The sequence below is a fragment of the Aotus nancymaae genome, unplaced genomic scaffold, assembly GCF_030222135.1.
Source record: "Aotus nancymaae isolate 86718 unplaced genomic scaffold, 86718_ANA_hifiasm-v0.15.2.pri h1tg000007l, whole genome shotgun sequence".
Taxonomy (NCBI): domain Eukaryota; kingdom Metazoa; phylum Chordata; class Mammalia; order Primates; family Aotidae; genus Aotus; species Aotus nancymaae.
The window spans coordinates 59,984,713-60,007,966 of NW_026988418.1; the positions used below are offsets into that span (position 1 = coordinate 59,984,713).

General features: G+C 44.4%; 1 protein-coding gene across 2 annotated transcripts in view; it reads left to right on the forward strand.

The window, feature by feature from the left end:
• NGF (nerve growth factor) overlaps window positions 1-21,165 on the forward strand; it is a 51,344-nt gene extending 30,179 nt beyond the window's left edge. The window contains exons 2-3 of one of the 2 annotated variants that reach the window (XM_012466664.2): window positions 14,135-14,258; window positions 20,274-21,165. In XM_012466664.2, coding sequence (XP_012322087.2) covers window positions 20,286-21,011 — 726 coding nt within the window. In that variant the 5' untranslated portion in view covers window positions 14,135-14,258; window positions 20,274-20,285 and the 3' untranslated portion in view covers window positions 21,012-21,165. Of the gene's footprint in view, window positions 1-10,133; window positions 14,259-20,273 lie in introns of those variants that run through there. The other variant, XM_012466663.3, reaches the window with a different exon arrangement.
• Window positions 21,166-23,254: the final 2,089 nt, after the last annotated feature.

A 23,254-nucleotide genomic window follows, 5' to 3' on the forward strand; every position in this document is an offset into this window, starting at 1 on the left:
ATTAAACAAAGTTTACACTGTAACTAACTCCAGCTGGATCCAAGCATCAATGGGAAACCCCAATTCCCCTGATGTCATCCTCATGTCCTTTCTACTCACAATTTCTTTTCCAAGGCATATTCTCTGAATCTGATAATGGTGAGGTCATACAATATCATTTATTTTAAGAGCCAGTCTGGCACACCCAGCCCAGTGGCCCTGCAATGAAGGACTTTTGCGTTGGAGATGCTGTGAGCCCTTGGATATGGCTTTATCATAATCTATGGAATGAAATCACTGTATCATTCTGCCAAGGCAATGTTATCATTGGGTTTGGGCTTATATTTGAAATTTTTGCAGCAGAAATCATATTCTAATAGACTCTAAATTGAAACCTCATCATGGATAATCTTGTAAGATTACCAGAAGCCGGTTCAGTGAAATTTGGGTTCTTTTGTTGTTGCTTATGATAAAATGGCTATGATTACCTATTCCCTGGACGTTTTCTCTAGGGAAATTCAGGAATCACATCTCACCAGCACAAGCTGAGTACTGTAAGTCTGCTTGTGATTTGTACAGTGATTTCTTCCTCCTCACCAGAGATGAGGTTGAGATTACCTTCAAAGTCTTTTCTCAGTCTCCGTCTCTTTCTCTGGTTCCTCTCTCAGCTACTCTCTCTCTTGCTGGTATTGCTCCTTTGCCCTTTGGATCTCCCTTCACACCCTCCTTTGCTTTCTCCACTCCTCTCTGTTGTTTTCCTGCTTCCCCCCTTCTCATTTACTCTATGCTCTCTTTCTCTTACTTCTCGTCTCTCTCAATTGCGTGTCACTATGGTTCCAATGTTCTCTTTCTACTATTTCAGTTTTGCTCTATAATAACATCAGGTTTCCTAAGGGTAAGACAAATCCCAGGCACTGAGTTTGTTCCAGTGCCTACAGGTGTTGGGGTGCTCTGATTCCATCTGTTCAGGACTCATCCATTCATGCCACCACACTCAACAAGCTCCAACCTGATGGGACACGAGACAGCCATTTCTCCCTCTGTCCCTGACCTGGGCTTAGCCCCAGGATGGCCCCTAACTGGAATCAGCAGATCCAGCACCAGGCCCAGGACCATCAATCATCAGTGCCAACATTAGTCAGATATCCCGTGGTGCCCAGTGGTGACGGAGCCAAACTGCATAATTAATGGCCATGGTGTGCCCTTCTGATGTGTCTGCCAAAATGTCACTGTTACCCTGTAGGTGACAGCCATTGCTCACTGATGAAGAGCCTTTCTCTGATTTGCACCATCATACTCACTATTCTTGAGAAGCTAAAAGAAGATGGTGGCTTTATCTCTTTTAAAGAGAGTTTCTAGAGGCAGTGGGCTGATGGGCTAGCACAACTTCCAGATTTTCACCCAGTGCTTGTAGTGAAAACCACCAATTTGCTGTACACATAGCAACATAATTCCTAGTATTAAGCCATCAACTAAACTCACTATGGAAAATCAGAAGATAGAGCTTTCTCTTCTGAGTATGTTTTTCATAGTGTGAGATTTTTATTATTCTAGAAAAAGGTCATTTCACCTGCTAACAATGAAAGCAACTGTCTTGCCTAAAACAAGCAAGCAACATACCACTGATAACTCAACCTCCTCTTTTTTGCCTTGTGATTTACTTCTGTTACATGAAGGACTCACTGTTGAGAGCATGAAGCCTGGACAATTGAATCCTGGACAATTGAATCCTGATTGAGCAACTCACATGAATTCTGGGAAATAAAGTAACAATTCACAAATTAAATCCACTTCTGAATGTTCATCCACCAAGGACTCTTGACATTTGATCTCTGCATTTCTGTTCAATGTTTATTGCTTTCCACTTGTCCCTCAAACCAAAGTCTTTGCTTGGTAATTTCTTGTTTTAGAAAGTGACAAACAGACCAAGCAGAGAAAACACTGTATGTTTTGGACTAAAACTGAAATCATTAGGGTAAGTTTCTATTCTTGTCGACTGGAATTTTACTCTGGTTTTGATTAAGCTCAACAAAGATATTATATTCGATGCTTTCCTGTAAATATATGAGATGGTTTGCCATTGCATGTCCATGAATGGAAATATTAACAGTCTCCACTTGGCTCCATCAGCCTCTGGCTTGGTCTTCACACCCAAAAAGCCAACCAACAGAGAGTCACATCCTCAGCCTAGAGTGAGTAGTTTCTGTCTTGCCTGCAGTTTTTCTTCACAGGCTCAGAATTAAGAGTATCTTATAAAAATGCATGAAATTAAATAGAATAGCCACATTCTGTTTCTATAAATTTCTCAGTAAGGAACAATTTCAAATTTCTAAGCATCTATCTTTCATGGCTACATTCCTTTTTTTTTTTTTTTAAAGACAGAGTCTTGCTCTGTTACCCACACTAGAGTGCAGTGGCACAATCTTGGCTCACTGCAACTCCACCTCCTGGGTTTAAGCAATTCTCCTGCCTCAGCCTCCCGAGTAGCTGGGATTACAGGTGCCACCATGCCCAGCTAATTTTTGTATTTTTAGTAAAGACAGGGTTTCACCATTTGGCCAGGCTGGTCTCAAACTCCTGACCTCATGATCCACCCGCCTTGGCCTCCCAAAGTGCTGGGATTACAGGCATGAGTCACCGCTCCTGGCCAGCTACATTTCTATCAGATTAATGGGTCCTTCCAAAATCTGTTACTTTAGTGGGGAGGGAGTATGGTGTACGGGCTCCCTCAAGGGTATAAAGAGAATGTCATGACAGATAAGTATAGAAGCCAAGATATTTTACAAACTCAAAAGCATGCACTAATTTTTTTAAAGCAATTAAGTAAATTCAAGCATCGTAGATGCAGAGAATCCCACCTATGCATTATCCATATCATGGAAGCAGAAACTGACACTCAGAACAAAACCCAGAGGACAAAACTGTTGCTCCCTTGAATTGATCAGTTTTATGAGCAGTGCAGAGTAGGGTTAAAAAGGAGTGAATCGCCGAGCAAGGGACCTGGGCTCTGGTCAATCATGCCACCCACTCAGCAGTGTAACCTTGTACTTCCCCACTGCACTACTGAGGTGAAGTTTCCTTATCTGTCAAATGAGAATACTAACCTCGAAAGATTTTTAAGGAGTATTTTAAAAGGAAACAAATATACAGGAAGTGTTTAGTATAGTATCTGGTACATAATACATAATACATGTTATTGATTGTCAGTGATAGTAGTTATATTCATGTCTAACCCACAGTTTATGCTAATGGAGTAATTAACATATTTTAACACATATATTACATTTAATTTCACACATAAAATATAGGTCATTCTAACCTTATTAATACTTCTAATACAGCCTAAGCTGTAGGCCAAAGAGGACTCTTTTGGGGATTTCTATCCTATCCCTACCTTTTCTTCCCACAAACTCAAACTCACAATTTTGGCATACTCACCCTAGTGACCCAGCAGTCACTAGGAGCTCCCTACTCAGTCAAGGAGGAGCTGTCTAGGCCTCCTCCTCAGACATCTGTCCTGCCACTTCTCTCTCTGGGGTAGCAGGAGAAAGCTATGCTCAGGGCCTGGCCTTTGACCCTCAGAGCTCCTCTCTTACAAGTGGGAGCCATTGCTGTCATGGAATTGGACTAGCCAGAGGAGTGCCTCCTTCTGGAGGCTGAGAGGAGAGGTCAGGGACGGCGTCCCCTTCTTTCAGAGGCCTAAGCACAAAGTCCACTTGTCTTCAGATGTGAAGAAACTGAAAAACTCAACATGGTCTGCAAAAACTGTCCACCTACATTTAATATATTGCATCAGGCAAATGAAAGAACCCACTTCATTTTGGAGGACCAAGATACATAATTCCTTACCTGCTTTTAAAAATACTTGTATGCATACATGCACATATCTATATATAAATGTTCTTGTGACCATTACAGGTATACTCTTTTGAGATAATTCTAAGATTTATCAAGGTCTAAACTGAAAAATGTTATAACCAAAAAGCTAACAAAAGAAAAGAAAAAATCTCAGGAGAAAGAAAGAGAAAAAACAGCCCCAGAATGAGTGCTAGAAAATAGTATAATGAAATATATGGGGAATCAGGAATATTGATTCCTAGACCCACTCTATTCGCCACTCAGTTGGAGGTTATATGGACCTACACAATTCATTTAACTACTCTGGAAGAGACTAAATGACCTCAAGGCTCAGCTACCTTCTGCCCCTGGTGATTCTACTGATGGCCTATGAGGAGGCCTTGGAGAACAATGGTCAAACTTCCATAACTCCAAAGTTCTTTAACCCTTTGGAGTTGGTGGGGATGGTGGTGATTATGATGATGGTAATAATGGTAATGGCAGTGTTGATGGTGGGGGTGGCAATCATGGTAAAATGGAAGTGGTAATGCTGGTGTTGGTGATAGGATGGTGGTGGTGAGGAAGTGTTGGAAAGGATGGTGGTGGTGATGATGATGGAGGAGGTGGTAGTGGTGATGGTGATGGTGATGGAGAAAGTAATGGTGACGATGGTGAAGGAGGTGGTGGTGGTGGTAGTAATGAAGGAAGTGGAGGCAGTGATGGTGGTGGTGATGTTCTATGGATCTAAATTCTACACTTGACCTATCTAAACGCTGTGATAGACTTCAGAAGTGGGAAGAGAGGGGAAGCACTTAGGTCCTGGGACTTAATGAATACAGGTGCACAGAGAGCATTGGTACTGGTCTGTGCCTACAACCATCACATGTACCTTTTGAAGTGATTCCTCTGGGACAATGCAGGCAAAACATACATGCTCAGGCAGATGCACACTGTTCTACTGGTTGTGAAATTTTGGTGTTTGTTTGTTGAGATTTTTTTGTTTTATTTCTTAAATTCATTTTTGCTTTTTATCCCCCCAAAGTTTGAATCCTTATTTTGAAAATACAGGAATCAAGTCTGTGGAAAGGAAAAAAAGTTGAAACAGTTAAAAAGAAAGCAGGGCTGAAAGTGCTGGACACAGGTGAGGGGACACAATACAGGGAGATGACAAAGGGGAAAACCATCCTCACACACGTGAGACCAAACTGTGGTTTAGGCAGGGCTTACAAGTGACTGAGGCCAATGCGTAACCACACAGGATAGGTAAGTGGCCCTGGGACAAAAGGTGAGAGCTGGAGCTGGACCTGGTGGCTGGGGTGCAGAGGGAGCTGGGCAGTCAGTCAAGTGCCCACCTTCCTGGGGACAAAGGGTGACACTCTCTAGACCAGACAAGGCAGAAATAGTCCCTCGGGGGCCTTTGAGGTGCAGCTTCCTTCACAGAGACCTGGTGCCAGAAACTCGGCTGATTCACAAAGAAAGAAGTGAAATGCTAACAAATGGTTTTCATTATCATCATGCAGTCTCCACCCTCATTCTGTATGTGTGCTGTGTTTTTTTCTTTCTTTTTTTCATCTTTTCATGGGTTGTAACTAAACAATGAGGTGATTACCATCCCAGTGGATTGCACAACATAACCAGCGGCTGGGTTGGAGCATAGCCTTCTCCAAGGAAATTCTGGACAAGAAAAATAAGCAAGCTGGAAGCAAGGAGGGTGTCTGTTTTGCACATCACCTGTGTACACTTTTACTGCTCGTAAAGAAGGTGGAACGAGGGTCTTCGATTCTTAGTTCCTCTGCGGCGCACCTGTCAGCCCACCAATGTGGCATTCTCCTTCTTAAATAAAACACCACATAGCCAAAGTGAAAGGGAGGCTTGCCCAGTTATCCAAGAAGGTGAATTGGGACCACTTGTTATTTCCCAGTATGACGTGAAATAATGATTTACTTGGGTTGAATAAACTGGCGCAGCTGTGGGAAGAGTCTCCAATTCTGTTCAATAAACATTCGTTAAGCGTCTACACCGGGACAGCCCCATGGATAGAAATACACCTAAGACCTCAAGAAGTTAATCCAGCAGATGCCTAAACTTGTCCCAAATCCCTGGATAACCAAGGATAAATTTGATCACGAGGATACCTTCCATGTTGTATTCTCCTTCTGATTCACTTTTCCTGCAAGGCAGCAATTACTTGAGCAAAGGTGCTATTAACTTTACAGTGTCTGGCAAGTTTTCGCGATAGCTACAGATCGCAGCACCCCGACGAATGCAACCATAGCTGGAGTCGTTTCCTCCCTCTGACTGCGACATGGCTGAAGAAAATGGATCGTTTCAAAAACAAATGTTTCAGTTTGTTACTCAGCATCTTTGTTGGCAAATGATTGCAGATAATCGCCCCACAGCTGCAGGCTGAGCGTTCTACAATTGCTGGGTTCCACTGAGCATGCGCATGGCCAGCCATTCCAATCATGACTGCGACACAAAGCTGCGATTTCTTCCTGCCAGAGAGGGCCAGATGGGGGCATGGGATGAACAGGAGGCATCACTTTCTCTTCTGCACCCAGATCTGCCAGTAACTAGCTGCCTGATCTGGCCAAATGTCTTTAATGATATTAATAATAGCTGACATTTATGTGGCACCAACTAGGTGCCAGGCACTGGGCTAACTGCTTATTCAATGTAACCCTCTCGATAATCCAATATGGAGAGTATAATTGTTCTGACTTTTGAGAGAAGATGTGGAGGGGCAGAGAGGCTAAGTCTCTTGCTAAAGACTGAGAAGTGTGGTGATTGTGTGGTGATTCAGAAGGAAAACTGCCCTCATCTCCGGAATTCCTAATTACCCAGAATGTTCTGGGTCTCTAGAGACAGATGCTCTCTGTGGGTCTCTTGTTAGCTCCGAAGTAAATTTCCCCAATGCAGAGTTTTTATTTTGTTCATGTTGTCATGATCAAATAAACCCTAAAAAAAGAAACACTAGAAGATTGAGAATATTCTGAAATATAATTAAATGAGAATCAAGTGACTCTAGAAAGGACAGCAGGTTTTCATCTCTCCTGACCTTTCCTCCTGAGATAATGAAAGAGCTAGATGAAACTCCTTAACATAAACTCAGAAATGTCTGTCAAATAGCCCTTCATTAGAGTTAACCACCCTGACGGCATTCCAGCATTCCCCATCAGTCATATGTGTTACTGCATAGTAGGAGTCCATATGGGACTAAGAGAGTTAAAGTCACGCACAGGAGTAGCTAAAACAGCACAAAGCCCCCTGACAAAACACACACATGGAAGTAAATTCTTCATTTCCAGCTCTTATCTTCGCCTCAGGTTACCTAGGATTTGCATGTGCTGCATGCCCGGGCAAAGCTGGGCTGAGTTATCTCTTTTATGCCTTGAGTCAGATTTTCTGGGTGTGAAGTCAGCAGACAAGCCAGGAAATGTCAGCGCTGAAGAGCAAGGGAGCTCAAGACGCAACAGCAGCTGTCACTCCAGAGTGGTTTGGAGTGAGATGGTATCTGACGTGTCCTCAGACTCGGTTTCCCTTGGGATGTGTTTGGTGCTGACTGCTTGTGATCCATGTTTTCTTGGATGCAGGTTGGTTGAGGTGCAGTGATTTTTGCAGTGAAACTGAAGTCCAGCTGCTCAAACAGAAATGGCTTCATCTAATGGACACTTTAATGAGTAAGGGTGGCATTTTACTTGAATCCTTACATTCAAGTCCCATGACTCATCCCTTATCCCTCCTTAGTTGAAGGATGGACTTGCCTGACTTTTTTAAAGCACTAGAATCCCATGTGTCAGATGAGCCAGTATATTTCCTGGTCTTTTTCAGGGCTATGAATCTTTACCTTGTCTTAATTTCTGAAGTTACATCTGAATCCCATTATAGACTTACGTGTTGTAACATTTCTTGACCTATTGCTTAGAAAACATACCACACACTGAGAGGAAAATGCTAGCTCAAGAAAAGCTGAGGACATTTAATCCTATAAAGCAAATCGAATACAAGGCTTGGATCTGAGTTAACATTCACTGGCACCGTTTTGTTTTCTTTCATGTGTTCAATCCTAGGTGGTCATTCAAGGTCTGCAGTAGCCGGGAGACCTCCATAGGTGCTGTTATGATTCTGCGCAAACCTTGACTCCTACCAACCTGAGAGTCTTTGTCATTCCCAGTACTGCTGTCTGCTATTAGTCCCAAGTACGGGAACGACAGACCAGGGAATGGCCAAAAGCATCACTGAAATCGAGCTTTTTATGTGTGTGGTTTAAGGATCAGCCAGTTGGAACAAAGGAGATGTTTTCTTAGGGTCTCAGAAAAGTTTGAAAAATTATCAGATTGTTTTTGGCACTCAAATGTAGATTATAAATATATTACTAGTAGTACTAAGCTGATGAGCTATACTACAAGGACTGTTATTTAGCCCTACATTCTTGCAAAAATATTCTGCCCTCAACTCTGTAATGGAAGACTACTGTGTGTTTAGATGTCTTATCTTCTACCACATTAATGTTGTTGTGATTACCCACACTTTGAAAACCTCCCTGGGGTGTGGACCGTCACACAGCTCATGAGTTCCTCCAGTCAGGTAAACATGCAGATTGTGTTTCACCACACACAGCAGAAGGCCACTCTCATTCATAGCGAGTCCCCTTCGATTCTGAAGTTCAAGGTCAGCCAACCATAACTGCTTCTTCCTACAGCTGTCTGACTCTCCCGGGAAGTGCTAGAAAGGGTTTTGTAATTTACCCACAAATTTTCCGAAGAGCCATAGGACAATTTCTCTTTTAGGCAAATGTGCCAGGGTGCTTTAGAATTGTCAGCACTGAGACTTTTTGTCAAAAAGAATAGCAATTTCACTGAACCTTAATGTATTCCTAAGTCCTTGGTACCAGATGTATTATTTTACTTTTGGATGTGCCAAAACCACTAGACAGTTAAAACACATCAAATCATCTTGAAATGGCCAAAGTTGGTTTTTCCCCCAAAAAGAGCTCCTTGTCAGCAAGCCTCATGGTTGTATTTCATATTAGAAAATATTTCAAATTTCTTTCCCCATTGCGGACAGATTCAGAATAAGAGCTAACAGAGAGAGGGCGAATTGAGGGGAAGGGCTACAGCCGGGAAGATCACAGCAGTCTCACCAACAATTATTCTTATTTCCTCAACAACATGTCCTTCATCCAAGACATTCCTAGTGAGTTTCCCTACTCACAGAGCTCTCCTGAGTGGAAACTAGGAGAAAGGGGCTGCAGCAGCCCCAGCATCTTTGATGTAGTGATCGATTTGGCTATTACCAAACAGTGGGTTGGTCTATTATTAAATCCAAGGACCATATGCTGAAATTCTGAATACTCAAGATTTGGGGATACTTGACCAATAAGACCACTCCTCCCATGTGCTCCAAAGCAATGGCTAGTCCCAAGAGCCGCTTGCACTACATCAAAGATGCCAGGGCAGCTGCAGCCCCCTTTCTCCTAGTTTCTACCCAGGAGAGCTCTGTGAGTAGGAAAACTCGGAGTGTCTTGGATTAAGGACATGTTGTTGAGTGTATAAGAATAATTGCTGATGCAATTGCTGTGATCTTTCTGGCTGTAAAAATTCCCCTCAATTCTCCCCTCTCTCTGTTAGTCTTTACTCAAAGTCTGTCCACAATGGTAAAAGGAATTTGAAATCTTTTCTAGTATGGAATATAACCATGAAGTTTCCTGACTAGGAGCTCTTTTGGGGGGAAAATCAACTTTGGCCATTTTGAGATGATTTGATGTGCTTGGTAATGGCCTTAATAATGGTCAATAATAGGTAATACCAAAGAACATTTTAAGTGGCATGCAAGGAGTAAAACAAACAAAAACCTTCCAATTCACAAATGCCCATGATATCTAGACAATTAGAGCATGGGCAGTCAAGACAGACAAGGACAACATTCCTGAGAGAGTTTGCCAACTATATTCTCAGACCTTCTTGTGGCTTATAATGTGACCACATCTGCACTTTATATTTTCTGAGATATATTAATTTCTTGATAATCTGTCTTAATTACTAGCTCATCAAAGACAATTCCAAACTTCCCATTCATCCTGTGCAGCAGGGGTCCCCAGCCCTGGCTTTATATTGGGATCACCTAGGGAGCTTTACAAATTACTGATGCCCAGGCAGCCCTCCAGGTGAATGAAATCGGAATCTCTGAAGGTGAGACACAGGCAGCAGGAGTGTGGAAAGCTGCCCAGAAGATTCCAAGCTAAAGCCAAAGTTGAGAACCACTGCTGTGGTTCAGGGATAGGGATTCAGGGACGGCAGAAAGGGGGAGCCAGGGACGTAGACAGAATGCCCCACAAAGTCTGAGCATTAAACAGGTTAGTGGGATTGGTGATTGACAGAGTCATCAGGTTTCAATAGCTGCAGCTAAGGCCCATTACTCCCTAACAAGCAATCAGAAGAGTCACAGAGAGTTTCCTTAAACTATATATTAATTGGATTTTGAACAATTTGCCATTAATCTAAGCTTTATGGCTGAAATTGACCAAAATATTATTGATTAACCTCAGGGATCTGAAGAAGAGCCCTCTCTCCTCTAGCTCTAGCAAGATCAGGGCTGGTTGGACATGGGTTCTGAGATGATAAATCCTAGGAGTATAGTCTAAGAGAGGGAAGAAGCTCACAACATATGTTTGACTGTTGTCATGCAAGTTACAGTCAAGCAGGTAGTCCACAGTAGTGGACTGGCTCTGGGTTGGAACTGTGTCTTGGCTCTGGATCTTTCACCCCATGAGGAGGTTGCATTTGGAGGAGAACAAAGGTGGAAATCCTAAAGCAATGGTTCTGAAACTTATGTGACCATCAGAATCACCTGCAGGGCTGGTTAAATCACAGATTGCTGTGTTTCATTCCCAGAGTTTCTGATTCAGTAGGTTTGTGGTAAAACCCAAGAATTTGCATTTCTAACATGTTCTAAGATATTACTACAATACTACTGTGAACCACACTTTGAGAATCACTGCTTTAAAGCATGAAACCCAGGACAGGACAAGCGCTAGAAGAGGTACACAAGACTTTATTAGGATTCCTTTGTGCCCTATAAGAAGGAATAGAACGTGATCCTAAAATGAGCTGGTATTTATTTTCATGCATTTCTCACAAGTGTGAGAGCTGATTTCTGTTTAAGTGATTACCCTCTGAAAACAGACAGGGTTTTAAAAATAGATCCGCATTTGGGTTGTTTGTCCCAATGCCTTTGCATTAGAAATCTGTTATATTTAAATAGGATTTAATTTTAGAGCCCCAACCTTCATTAGCATGAGGCTAAAAAAATGACAATAATATCTATAAAAATAATTTAGAGTTTCAGTATTGTGGACAGGGAATTTCTCTCTCCAGTAGCAAACTGCTCATCAGAATAAGAGAACGCCAAAAGCACAGGAGATGCTGGACATGGTTTTAAATACAGCAATCAGACATCCAAAGTAGATTGGCAGGAGACCCCGGCCCTGGCATGCACCAAGGTGACTCGGTCCAGAAATTGCAGATACAGGGCCAGGGAATCTATTGTGGTTGGCTTACAGTAAACACCCTAAGAATGCAGATCTTCCTAGGAATTGTGGAATTTTTTTTATTTAAACCAAACTTCCCTCTTCTTCTAATATCCAGATTGGAGGCCATCCTAGCTTGTAGTGGAATATCCAGAATATTTCCAGAGAAAGTCACTATTACTTCCCTGGTTGCTCTGCTGATTAAAAGCAGAGGCTTTTTGTGTCCTATAGGAAGAATTTCAGTGGGCAGGCCCCAGCAGTGAGCATTGCAAGTCTATTAGCACCTCCTGATGTGTAAGGCCAATTCCATGCTCCTCTCCCCTCCCCTACTCCTCTTGCAATGCCATGATGGACCTCTACCCAGTTCTTGAACTCTAGGGTCTTCCCTTCCCTTCTTCCCTAATGAGCTCCTATTCATCCTTAAGAACCCTGCTCAGATGTTACCTCTTTTATGAACACATTTCTGACTAGTCTTGCCAGATAAAACCAATTTCTCCTTCCACTGTGTTTCCATCTCATGTCACATATATATCACACTCATCACACTGTATTTTAAATATTTGTTTATATGTGTGCCTTTTCCTATCTCTAGATTACTTGCTTCAGGAAGTTTAGTATTATGTCTTATTCTTCTTCGTATCCCTCCCACCTACCACCTAACGCGGTGGCCAGCACAGGACCTGCAAGTTTAAGTGTTTAATTAATGAAATAAATGAATTCCGATTTGGGAGTGAGGGAAAGCACTACTTATGCATCTAGTAGCAATGCAGCCTGGAAAACATTCAATGTCATAGACTCTCAGATGATCAGAACCAAAGGGGACCTTAGTTGTCACCTGTGCCAGCTTCTCATCCTATAGAGGAGAAAACTCAGAGATGCTTAAAGATGCCAAGCAACTCACACAAGGATCAGAGTGAAGTGAATCAGAATGTAGGTGTGCGGGTTCCAGCCTGCAACCTTTCAGGTTTAGCCAAACACCCAGATGAAGGGTTTATAGACTAGATCAGACCATCTTTCCCTTGAGTAATGGGACTAGATAATGCCCATCTCTTACCCTGGGGACATGCCATTCTCCCTCTCCCATGCTAAGTCCAACCTGGGAAAGCATGAATACGTTCTTTGTCACAGAATGTAACCTTTTAAAAGAATGTTTGAGTATGAGTTTTTATCTCTAGGCTTCAACCCCAATTGAGTATTGAAAGGTTTTTCTTGTACTTTCTGCGGCAAGAAAACTATTTTGAGCAGAATGGGAAAGGAAGAAGAATAGAGACATCCCAGGGCTTAATTTCATGTTTTCTAGTGGCTTGAAAACCATTCAGAGGACCTTGCTACCTCTCCTGTTCTCCATCTCCTCTGCGTGGTTGGAGTCTCGGGAGCTGTGGTGGCTTCTGACATTTGTTTTCATTGCACAAGATGGGAGAAGGTTGGAGGAAGATAAGTGTCGGGGATCCACGCTGGAAAAAGGCACCACAGGGAGAGGATTTTTTGGAGTTGAAAAGAGAATACAGAAAGGAAGGCTAAGATGTTACTCTAGAACTTTATTGAGAGGGCATCCCCACCCTACAACAAATTCTGTGACAGACACAATCATTCATTCATTTGTTCATAAATATCATCCTCCTATTCAAAGCTGTCTCTCCCTTCCTAATGTCTTTAGGATAAAACCACAGCTCCTTGCTGTGTCTCTGTAGACCTGGCTCTTTCTGGATCTCCAGCTCATTTTCTAGGTCTCATTCCTTCATGTTCATAATCTTTCACTTGTTTGGGGCCTTCGCACTTGTTCCTGCTGCCTGGAATGTTCTCCCTCATTCCTTCTCATCCTCCAGATCCCAACTTGAAGGCCATCTCCTCAGAGAACTCCTCACTGAGCGTCCTATCTATAGTGGCCCCTTGATACATCCTGCAGTTGCCTTTGATCATCAGACCCTGTGATTGCCTTTATGGCATATAAAGAGTCTGGAGACAGCTTGCTTATTTACACAAGACTGTAAGCTCCATGAGAGCAGAGGCCATGTTTGTCTTATTTACTGCTGTGTCCTCAGCATGAAAAACAGTGCTTGGCATATAGTAGGTGCCCAGAAAATACTGTGAATGAATGAAGTGCCTACATAGATTAGGTTATAGAAGTGAGAGGAGAATAAAAACCTTCCATTGTTTCTAGAAACTACAGCCTAAAATTGATTTTTTTAAATTGTATCAGCTCCATAGCTTCCAGTCCTAAAATCTGACTTTCAACACAGTACTCTGAGATTCCTGTCTGATTCTGTGACAGCTCCATGCTCTCTCTCAAGTGGTCAGCCTGTCTTATTTGTCACCATTACTCATCTACATTTTTATCAAAGCACCAACTTGCTCTGAACTGTCAGGGCCTTTGCTTCTGTATAATGTATCCTAGGCTGGTTCAGCGTTGGATCTACTACATCTGCATTTGTAATGTACTGAACGATTTCCACTTGGATGCTAGGGATGTTAGGGATCTGCTGGGGCAGGCCTTTGGCGTGGGTCTAGAAACACCTGCACTAGGTGCAAGATCAGCCATGGACTGTGTCCAGGCTGAGACCAAAAGGTATGGTGCGAGAGTGAGAGGCATGTGCCACCACAGGACCATGAGAGGCCAGGCCCCGGTAAATTTTGGCAGTCAAACTCTAGCTCCTTCCTGGGCCCTGATGCTGGTAAATTCCCAGAAATCAGGGAAATGGAATTTGTCCTATTGGCACATCCCTCCCCACTGTGTAGGGCACAGGGAAGGTGGTAAGGTACCAGTCTAATGTCGGCTCTTCCCCTCCACAGAGTTTTGGCCCGTGGTTGTGCAGTCCAAGGGGCTAGATGGCATGCTGGACCCAAGCTCAGCTCAGGGTCTGGACCCAATAACAGTTTTACCAAGGGAGCAGCTTTCTATCCTGGTCACACTGAGGTAAGTGCCTAAGGGGCCTCGGCCTTGCCAAGGTCCTACCTCTGCAGCTGCCAGAAGCAGGGGTCCCAAGTGACAGGACCTGAGAGGGCGAGTCATACCCAACTGCTGAGCGGCAGGGGCCTGGAGATGCTCTCAGTGATGCAGCAAATACAGCCCGCCTAGCCCACTCAGGAGAGGAAATCTTTTTTACCCTCAGTTTGGCCCCACAGCCTCCAGGGACATATCAGGAGTCTGAGCTACATCAAAGTCTAAAGTCACAGAACACAAGGTCCTGAAGAGACAGCATCAATCAGACCCTCCACACAACTCTCTAGTTCAACTGAGCAGGGAACTTGTGAAATGTAAGGTTCGCAACTGTTCTTTTTGCCCTGGGCCAGTGGAGTGGAGCGTTCAGATCTGCACACAGGAGGTCTGGCTCTGAGTTCTACTTCTGCTTGGTGTGTACCTGTAATGCAATTACTTAATCTTACTGCATCTCTGGTTTCTCATTGGTAAAATAGGAATAATATGACCAGCCTCCCAGGCTTACATAATGGTTAAATAGAAAATTATGCCCAGTAAAGAATAATCATTATTATCTCAGCTCATTCATGCTAAGGTATGTCTCTAAGAATTCAGATCAGTAGATTTGGTTCCCATTCATGCAGCCAGCACACCTGCCCTGCAAGAGCCCAGTGGCTCCCTGAGGTTCATTTTTGTCTTCTACAAAGTTGAAGAATTAAGCTAGACTCATGGCTCTCAAAATGTGGTCCCCAGACCAACAGCATCAGCATCACCTGGAAACTTATTAGAAATGTAGATTCTTAATGTCCTCCTACCAGACCTACAGAATCAGACATTCTGGGGATGGAGCCCAGCAGTCTATAGTGTAACAAACTTTCCAGGTGATTCTGATGCCCTGAAGTTTGAGAGCCTCTGGACTTGAATCTCTGATGTACCTTCCAGGCCATGCCTCCTCCCAATAAATCCTGTCTGGGAGATACTAACAGAGGCTCTGGATTTTATTCTGTCAATGCCTCACTCTGTTCAGCCCAGCTCAGGGCACCTCTGGGGTACCGTGCTGGGGAAATGAGGAGCCAGAGAATTCCTCTCACACTCCACACCAGCTCCAACCCCCAAGAGCATTCGAGCCTTTAAAACTGAAGACAGCAGCCAGTTAACATTTAGAGCGAAGGCCAAGCATACAACAAGAAATGACCCTTGACCCACTCTCAGAATGTGGCGAATGAGATGGAGGAGGAGGAGGCTGGATTTCCTTGGCCACAAGAATTTCCTCTCTTGCCAAGTTAGTGACCCGGATTCACGTATCCAGCCTCTAGCTCGAGAATCACTTACAGCTCTTCACATGGCTCTCTCTAAGGCAGGAATTCTCTCACTCCCTTCTATAACACACCTCCCCAGGCATGGTTGCCAAGCCTCCCAGTGCCATCAGACCTCCTAGCCACAAATGTTTGGGTCAGTTGCTTAGTTCTGTCTAGCAGCTTCATCACCTATTCAGGTGAGGCAGAATCTTTGAAGATCATTCACCTAGTGCAAGAAATTTCTTCTATTATTGGAGTATGTGAAAGACTAGAAATCCACAGAATATACGGCTGGTTCAGGACAGGGCAAGAGGGCTGGGCAGCCCATCAGTGGCTGGTTATAAAGGCATCCCAATGGGCCACCCTCTCTTAGTCATGGGTCTTCCATTTTGGGTAGGAATAGCACAATTAAAGAGCATTCTCACATTAAATAGAACATGCTCCTTCACGTGAGCCCCTAACTGCATCCTCCCCGCTGATCATTCAGCTTGCAGAGCTCTGCTTCATGAAGCCACACAGAAGGATGTCATCTGTTCAGGAGAAAGGCTTCAAAGGGTGTTTTTAAAAAATAAATAAATAAAACTTCTTCCCTGGTTCACATCAACCAAAAAAAGAGAATGTTCTTTTCTAAACTGTGCATTATATCACTAGAATAGAAGATGCACTCAATTTTTTTTTTGATCTACTGATAATTTTTAAGAGAGTTTTTTTTTAACTTAAAAGGTTATAGGAATTCACTTTCATGAGTAAATTAAATTAAAAAAAAAAAACTTTTAACCTAAAATCCAAATGAGGGATACAATTGAGACATTTTCAAGTCTTAATGAAACAATCTGCCTGTGATACAAATCTCCATTGTGATTAAATGTGACCAGGCACCATTCGGTATCTTGACTGTGAGTTGAGAAGTAGTGTTAGAGTTTAAGAACTTTGTGAAGTCAGTTCAGTCAAACCAGTAGATGCAAGGCAGAGTAGAAAACTTTATAATTGCTTGAAATCAAAGAATATCATAGTGGGAAGATACCTTAAACATTATCACTTAGATGGAGAATTAGGAAACACTGGAGGCAGAAGACTTTATATGCTCACAGGTTCTTAGAGGTGGACTTACCTGGGAGTCAACAAAGACGAGTAGGAAACTTTGCTGCCTACAGTGCATTTGTCCTCTAGAAGGGAGGATAAGAGAGTGCAACTGCCCTAAGAGAACATAAAGGGAAGGCTTTAGGAGATAGGGAAGGGAGTTTGTCTCCGAATAAGAAAAAGCTCCCCAGTGGAGGCGGCATTGAAGTTGTTGAAGGACAACAGGAAGGATTCCACCAGCAGAAGTGGAGAGCCAAAAAGGCCCTGGGAGAGCAGGGGAACGTACCTGGAGGGGAAGAGTCTGAAACAGGGCAGTGGTGGGGAAGCCCAAGCAATGGACAGCCCCCAGGAGTTTCGTATGCCTGGAATGCAAACTATGTGAGGGGAGTAGAAGGAGGCAGGATCCCATTGCAGTCCCTACTGGCTTAGAGACAAGGGGCTTGGCACCAGCTCCTCTGAGCAGGGTGATATGATCAGAGCAGACTCTAAGAAGTTAAATGGGGTTGCCAGGGATAAGAGGCATTGGAAGAAGAGAGATGGGGGTCCAGGACATCAGGTGGGAGACTGTTCCCATTACCTGAACTAGGGGCCCAAAGATGAGAATGGAAGGGAAAATACAGTTTCAAGAGAATGCTACCAAAACAGAACTGATTGGGCTGGATGGAGGACAGGGAGGAAAAAGCAGAGCGATAAGCAGAGGAATGGAGCTAGTGGATGAATGAATGATGGTTCCAGTAACAGGAAAAGGAAACTGTGAGGAAGTGTGTTTAGAAAGATGAGGAGAGAGGATCAAAAGAGATGTAGCTGTGAAACTAATTGTCAAATGGTCCAAAATGGGGCCGCTACTGTTGTATGCAGAGAAGGAAGATGGGGAGAAGATGATCCCAATGAGGATTATGAATATGAAGATTTTTGTTTTGGATGTCTTCATTTAAAATGCCAGTATCTATGGAGAAGTGCCTTCAGGAAGCTGGAGGGCAGAAGTAGCTTCAAACGACAGTTGATTAGAGGTCCAGGTATGGGAGTCAATTGCACAGAAATTTCAATGGGCTCCTTAGACGAAGAGGAGCCCACCAAAGGAGAGACCATGAATGAAGTGGGAACCTCTGCTAATCGGAAATCCATCAAAACCCTTTTAGTCAATTATTTTCATTTTCCTATCCAAATTCCAACAAGTGTTACTAATTTGGATATAAAGGGATGAATTTCAGTTTTCTTTCTTCTCCTTTAATCTACCTGATAAGAGATAGTATGTACTGAGAAGAAGAAAGAAATGAAACATGAAAAGGAGCAAAAGTAAAGGGCTTAGATTTGCTGCCAGCTGAATATTCAGTTCTCTAAGAGTTGAACGGACACTTATCTGCAAGACCATTAGCCAAGAGATCTGGTAATGGTCAAAACCCCAGATATGCCATTGCCTCCTTTGCATGGTCAGCTGGAGAATCGGAGCAAACAGAAACATTCTTCAAAGAAACCAAAGAGAAAAGAATTTTGGCTGGAAATAGAATAAAAGCACAGTATGGAAGAGACGAATGTGTTCCTTTAAAACAGATTAGAAAAGCAGCGTGTAGCTGTAAGCACAAAGGCCAAAAGAAACCGTGCACTATGGTGGAAAGGCAGACAGCGAGCTTCTCTCGCCACTCCCATTCATTCTTTCATTCATTCTCCTTACATTTTTTGAGTACCTACTACATGCCAGACCGGGCAAATGGCCCTGGATATATTGAAATGCAAATTGTCAGCTTGCAAAGCACATCTCAGGGAGACAGACAAGTCAGTGATTATCCTCAACCCTAGGAGAGGTGATAGGGTTATGCACAAACTGCCGTGGAAGACAAGGGGTGAAGTGCCCAGATACGCAGGTGGGTGAGACACAGCTCCACCCTCGAGCACCTCACAGTCAGGGTGAAACAATAAAAATGGCTTTGAAGGAAGTCTGAGAGAGGTAAAACCAGCAGTAGAAAGTACAAAAGACGAAGTCCTGGACTACAGGAGACAGAAATAACTCATAATTTGCACAAATTTTGTACCTACTTCATCCTAACAACTACTCTGGGAAATAGTGCTTTTTGCCCGCTTCCTATCAATGAGAATACTAAGGCGCTGGGAAATTAAGTGGGTTTTCTTCTGCTAACAGGTAGTTAAGTAGGAATCCAAACAAGGTTTTCTAACCCCCAGACCCAATACAGAGTTCTTGTCATTACACTGATTTAGCAGGAGAGAACACACAGACACATCTGCATATACAGTTATGCTATAGTGAAGTTCAGAATGGGAGGAGATCATTTTTGATTTAAGTGATCTGAGATAAGTCTTTGAGGAATAGGTGGTATCTGGAAAGGGAGCAGAATGACCCATGAGAGTGGGAAGGAGAGATGAGAGAAAGGATAGAATTGGAAATTTGTAGAACACTCTTACAGGCGATATTTATAATCCTACCAAGAAGATGTGTGGCAGCTTTACAGAGGAGCTAACATTTGCTACACATCTACAAGTATGCACAGGAGCTCCACAGAGGCCAGTGAGAGGCCCTCCAGGAGCAGAACTACTTTCACAATGACTTGACCCAGTGCTGGGGATTATTTATGGCGTAATTGTAGTGCAGCATGGAGCCTTCTTGGGGACATAAGCATTTGATCTATCGTCACCTAAGAACAAATAATAAAAAGAAAAGACATGTTTAAGAGTGAAAGAGGAAGGGAGGGAGAAAAGAAGGAAGGGTGATGGAAGGACAGACTGGTTTAGTAAGGAGTCAACTTCAGATTCTATTTCTGGTGCAGTTTTCATTTGTGACTTCAATGTTTAGTTCATTTTCTGCAAATCAGTTTCATTATATGCGAAATAAATATGATAGATCCTAACCAAACTCACACTCATGAGAAGATAGACGTGAACACATTTGAGAAACATAAAAACATCACACAAAGAGGAACCATCATGTGGTCCACACTTACATACGTGGGGTGGTGTCTGAAGAGGTGCCTGGACCAAGATGGTCCCAGAGCCACACATGATGCTTTGTGAATTCATAACAAGGTCTCCAAGTCACCAGATCTTAGAGTTGACCCAGTGCACTGTCTGAAAGGGGATGCCCAGTGCTGAGGTTTCAAGACATGTCCCCAGCAGATCTTCCCAGTGCTGGGGATTCAAAACTGTTGAGCAGGACAGCACCATCACTTCAAGGCACAAGTGCCAGGAAAAGGTGTCAAACTCTCCCCATCAGCCTCCCTGCTACACACATGGACACTGATCGCCTCCCTCAGCTGCCTTAAGCTGTCAGAGAATTCTAAGGATTCTGTGAGTGATGTTTCCAAGCTCATACCAAACTACTGGGCAAAACTTCAGGGGCTCTGTCACTTCCTGGAAAAGCCCAGATGGGGTGACCACACATCCATACTGCCTGAGTCATCCCTGGCTTACGCCTGTTGTCCCGGTGTAACCATTGCTAGCACACCCTTTCATGCTCTGAAGTGCCCCTGTTTGAATGATAAATTCTAGGGCCTTCTTCTCCATAGATTACCTGTTGAAACCTCTTTGTGATTCCCTTAGGAGATCAACTCTGAGGGACCTAGAAACTGCCTTTTGACTGCATTTAGTACTCCACGAAGTCACCCTCATTTCTTTTTCATTCCAGGTGCATAGCGTAATGTCCATGTTGTTCTACACTCTGATCACAGCTTTTCTGATCGGCATACAGGCGGAACCACACTCAGAGAGCAATGTCCCTGCAGGACACACCATCCCTCAAGCCCACTGGACTAAACTTCAGCATTCCCTTGACACGGCCCTCCGCAGAGCCCGCAGCGCCCCAGCAGGGGCGATAGCTGCACGGGTGGCAGGGCAGACCCGCAACATTACTGTGGACCCCAAGCTGTTTAAGAAACGGCGACTCCGTTCACCCCGTGTGCTGTTTAGCACCCAGCCCCCGCCTGAAGCTGCAGACACTCAGGATCTGGACTTCGAGGCCGCTGGTGCTGCCCCCGTCAACAGGACTCACAGGAGCAAGCGGTCATCGTCCCACCCCATCTTCCACAGGGGCGAGTTCTCGGTGTGTGACAGTGTCAGCGTGTGGGTTGGGGATAAGACCACCGCCACAGACATCAAGGGCAAGGAGGTGATGGTGTTGGGAGAGGTGAACATTAACAACAGTGTATTCAAACAGTACTTTTTTGAGACCAAGTGCCGGGACCCAAATCCCGTTGACAACGGGTGCCGGGGCATTGACTCAAAGCATTGGAACTCGTATTGTACCACGACTCACACCTTTGTCAAGGCGCTGACTATGGATGGCAAGCAGGCTGCCTGGAGGTTTATTCGGATCGACACAGCCTGTGTGTGTGTGCTCAGCAGGAAGGCTGTGAGAAGAGCCTGACCTGGCGACACGCCCCCTACCCCCTACCCGCTCCACACTCTCCTGGGCCCCTCCCTACCTCAACCTGTAAATTATTTTAAATTATAAGGACTGCATGGTAATTTATAGTTTATACAGTTTTAAAGAATCATTATTTATTAAATTTTTGGAAGCATCCTGTGTGCTGACACTGGTTATTTTTCTCAGTAAAATCATCTGCAAGTCTCAGGAAGATGCAGGGGTAATTGTCTGAAGAACCCCTGGCTCCCTCTAAGGTTCACCTGTAACCCTTACCGCACCCCTAGCCAGAGCTGCAACTTCAGGAAAGGCTAACTGATTTCAAATATTAGCCTAAGCCAGGCATGATTAGCAAAGGAAGCCTGCTGGATTGCAACTTTGTCCTACATTCCAGAGCTAAAGCTACCAAATCCCTGGATTACCTGCCCATGGCCTGGAAGCATGGGCCCTGGTCTCCTCCCTTGGGGAAGTCAGTGGAGCTTCATCAAAAGGCAGATCACCATGGGCATGGGGCTGCCCTGGCCTCAGAGGCCCAGGCTTAGTCCTGCGGGGACTTGATAGACAGGAGGAGGCTTGCACCAAAGACCTGTGCGCTGCTCATTTGTAGGGGGAGATGTGCTGTCTGGAAAAGTTGTAACAGAGTAGTCTCGCGAGTCCTGTCAAAGTAGATCTGGTTTCATGTTCAGCTGGCCTTAGTACTCATGGCCACTCCTTGGTTTATCCCTCAGCAGCCTCCTGCAGAAAGGCTTCATTACCCCAAGAAAACATTAGTGCCTCTGACACTCTTGCAACCCACTAACAGCCACAGTAGCAACTTCCAAGGGCCCCAGCATCGGCCCACAGCCAGGGAAGCCAGAAACACGAAAGAACTTCCGAAACTTTTCTTTCTTTCTTTTTTTTTTTTTTTTTTGAGATGGAGTTTCGCTCTTGTCACCTAGGCTGGAGTGCAATGGTCTGATCTCAGCTCACTGCAACCTCTGCCTCCCGGGTTCAAGCGATTCTCCTGCCTCAGCCTCCTGAGTAGCTGGGATTACAGTCATGTGCCACCATGCCCAGCTAATTTTGTATTCTTATAAGTAGAGATGGGATTTCTCCACATTGGTCAGGCTGGTCTTGAACTCCCGACCTCATGTGATCCTCCCGCCTTGGCCTCTCAAAGTGCTGGGATTACAGGCGTGAGCCACGGCGCCCAGCCGAAACATTTTTATTCTTAATTGGATGATTTCCATAAGTGAGCAAAGGTGACTGAGGCCATAGGACCTGCAGAGAAGAGGGTGGGGCAGAAAGGCTAAATGGAATGAGAATCAAATAAACCGGGAGATGTGTCGGACAGGTGGGCCGGGGGGATCAACGGCTTTCTCCCTCTCCCCAACCAGGGAAATGAAACAAGGAAGACAAAGACAAGGCCAGAGGGGGTGTGAGGAAGAGGAGGAGGAGGACAGAGCAAGAGGAGGAGGAAGGTGTGACCTCTCATCTTTACCAGCACTCTCCAGCCTCCAGGAAAGTTAGCATCCTAGGTGGTTCTTGTAGGGCTTTTTGAATGTGCTCATCAACACTGACCCCATCCAGAGCGTCTTAGACAGGAGTGAAGGTGACAGAGGGACTCCAGAATTCAGCCTGGAGCAGGGCTCCACTCGGCCTCACACGACCCCCTTCCCCTGCAACTCGCATTTTGTATTTTCCCTGAAGCCACAATTTTCCCCCAGACAGAGCACTTACATTGAGGCAGAAATTTTCCCCTCCTATCCATCCTGTCTCCCCACGAGGATGAAATGCCTACACTGGTTTTCAAGAGAACAGGCCCAAATTGTCCATCCGAGAAAAGAGCAAATGGTCTTATTCATTCCCTCTGTAACTCTCGCTGTCCTGCCCCACCCCCAACCCCATCCAAATAGGGCACATTAGAAACGTAGGGAGCTTTGGCACGAGAGCCATTTGCTTACAGTAGAAGCACGATGAAATGTGCCGTTTTTTCTGTCAAAGCTACTGCAATTGCAATAAAGATTTATGTTCAAGAAACACCAGCTAGAACATTCTGTGCTGAGATTCTTGGTGAGGTAAGGGCCTCGGGGAGGAAGCCCTCCCAGTCATCTGTGTCTGTGGCTTTTTACCGGGGTCCAATGCCAGTGGCCTCAGCGGTCCTAGGTGCCCCTACAAACAGTTTCTGGGGTGCCTTTCTTTCTCTTAGGGCTGAACTTCGGGTCTGGGATGTAGGGGGAGAGGAGTGGAGAGGGAGGCCTTCAGGA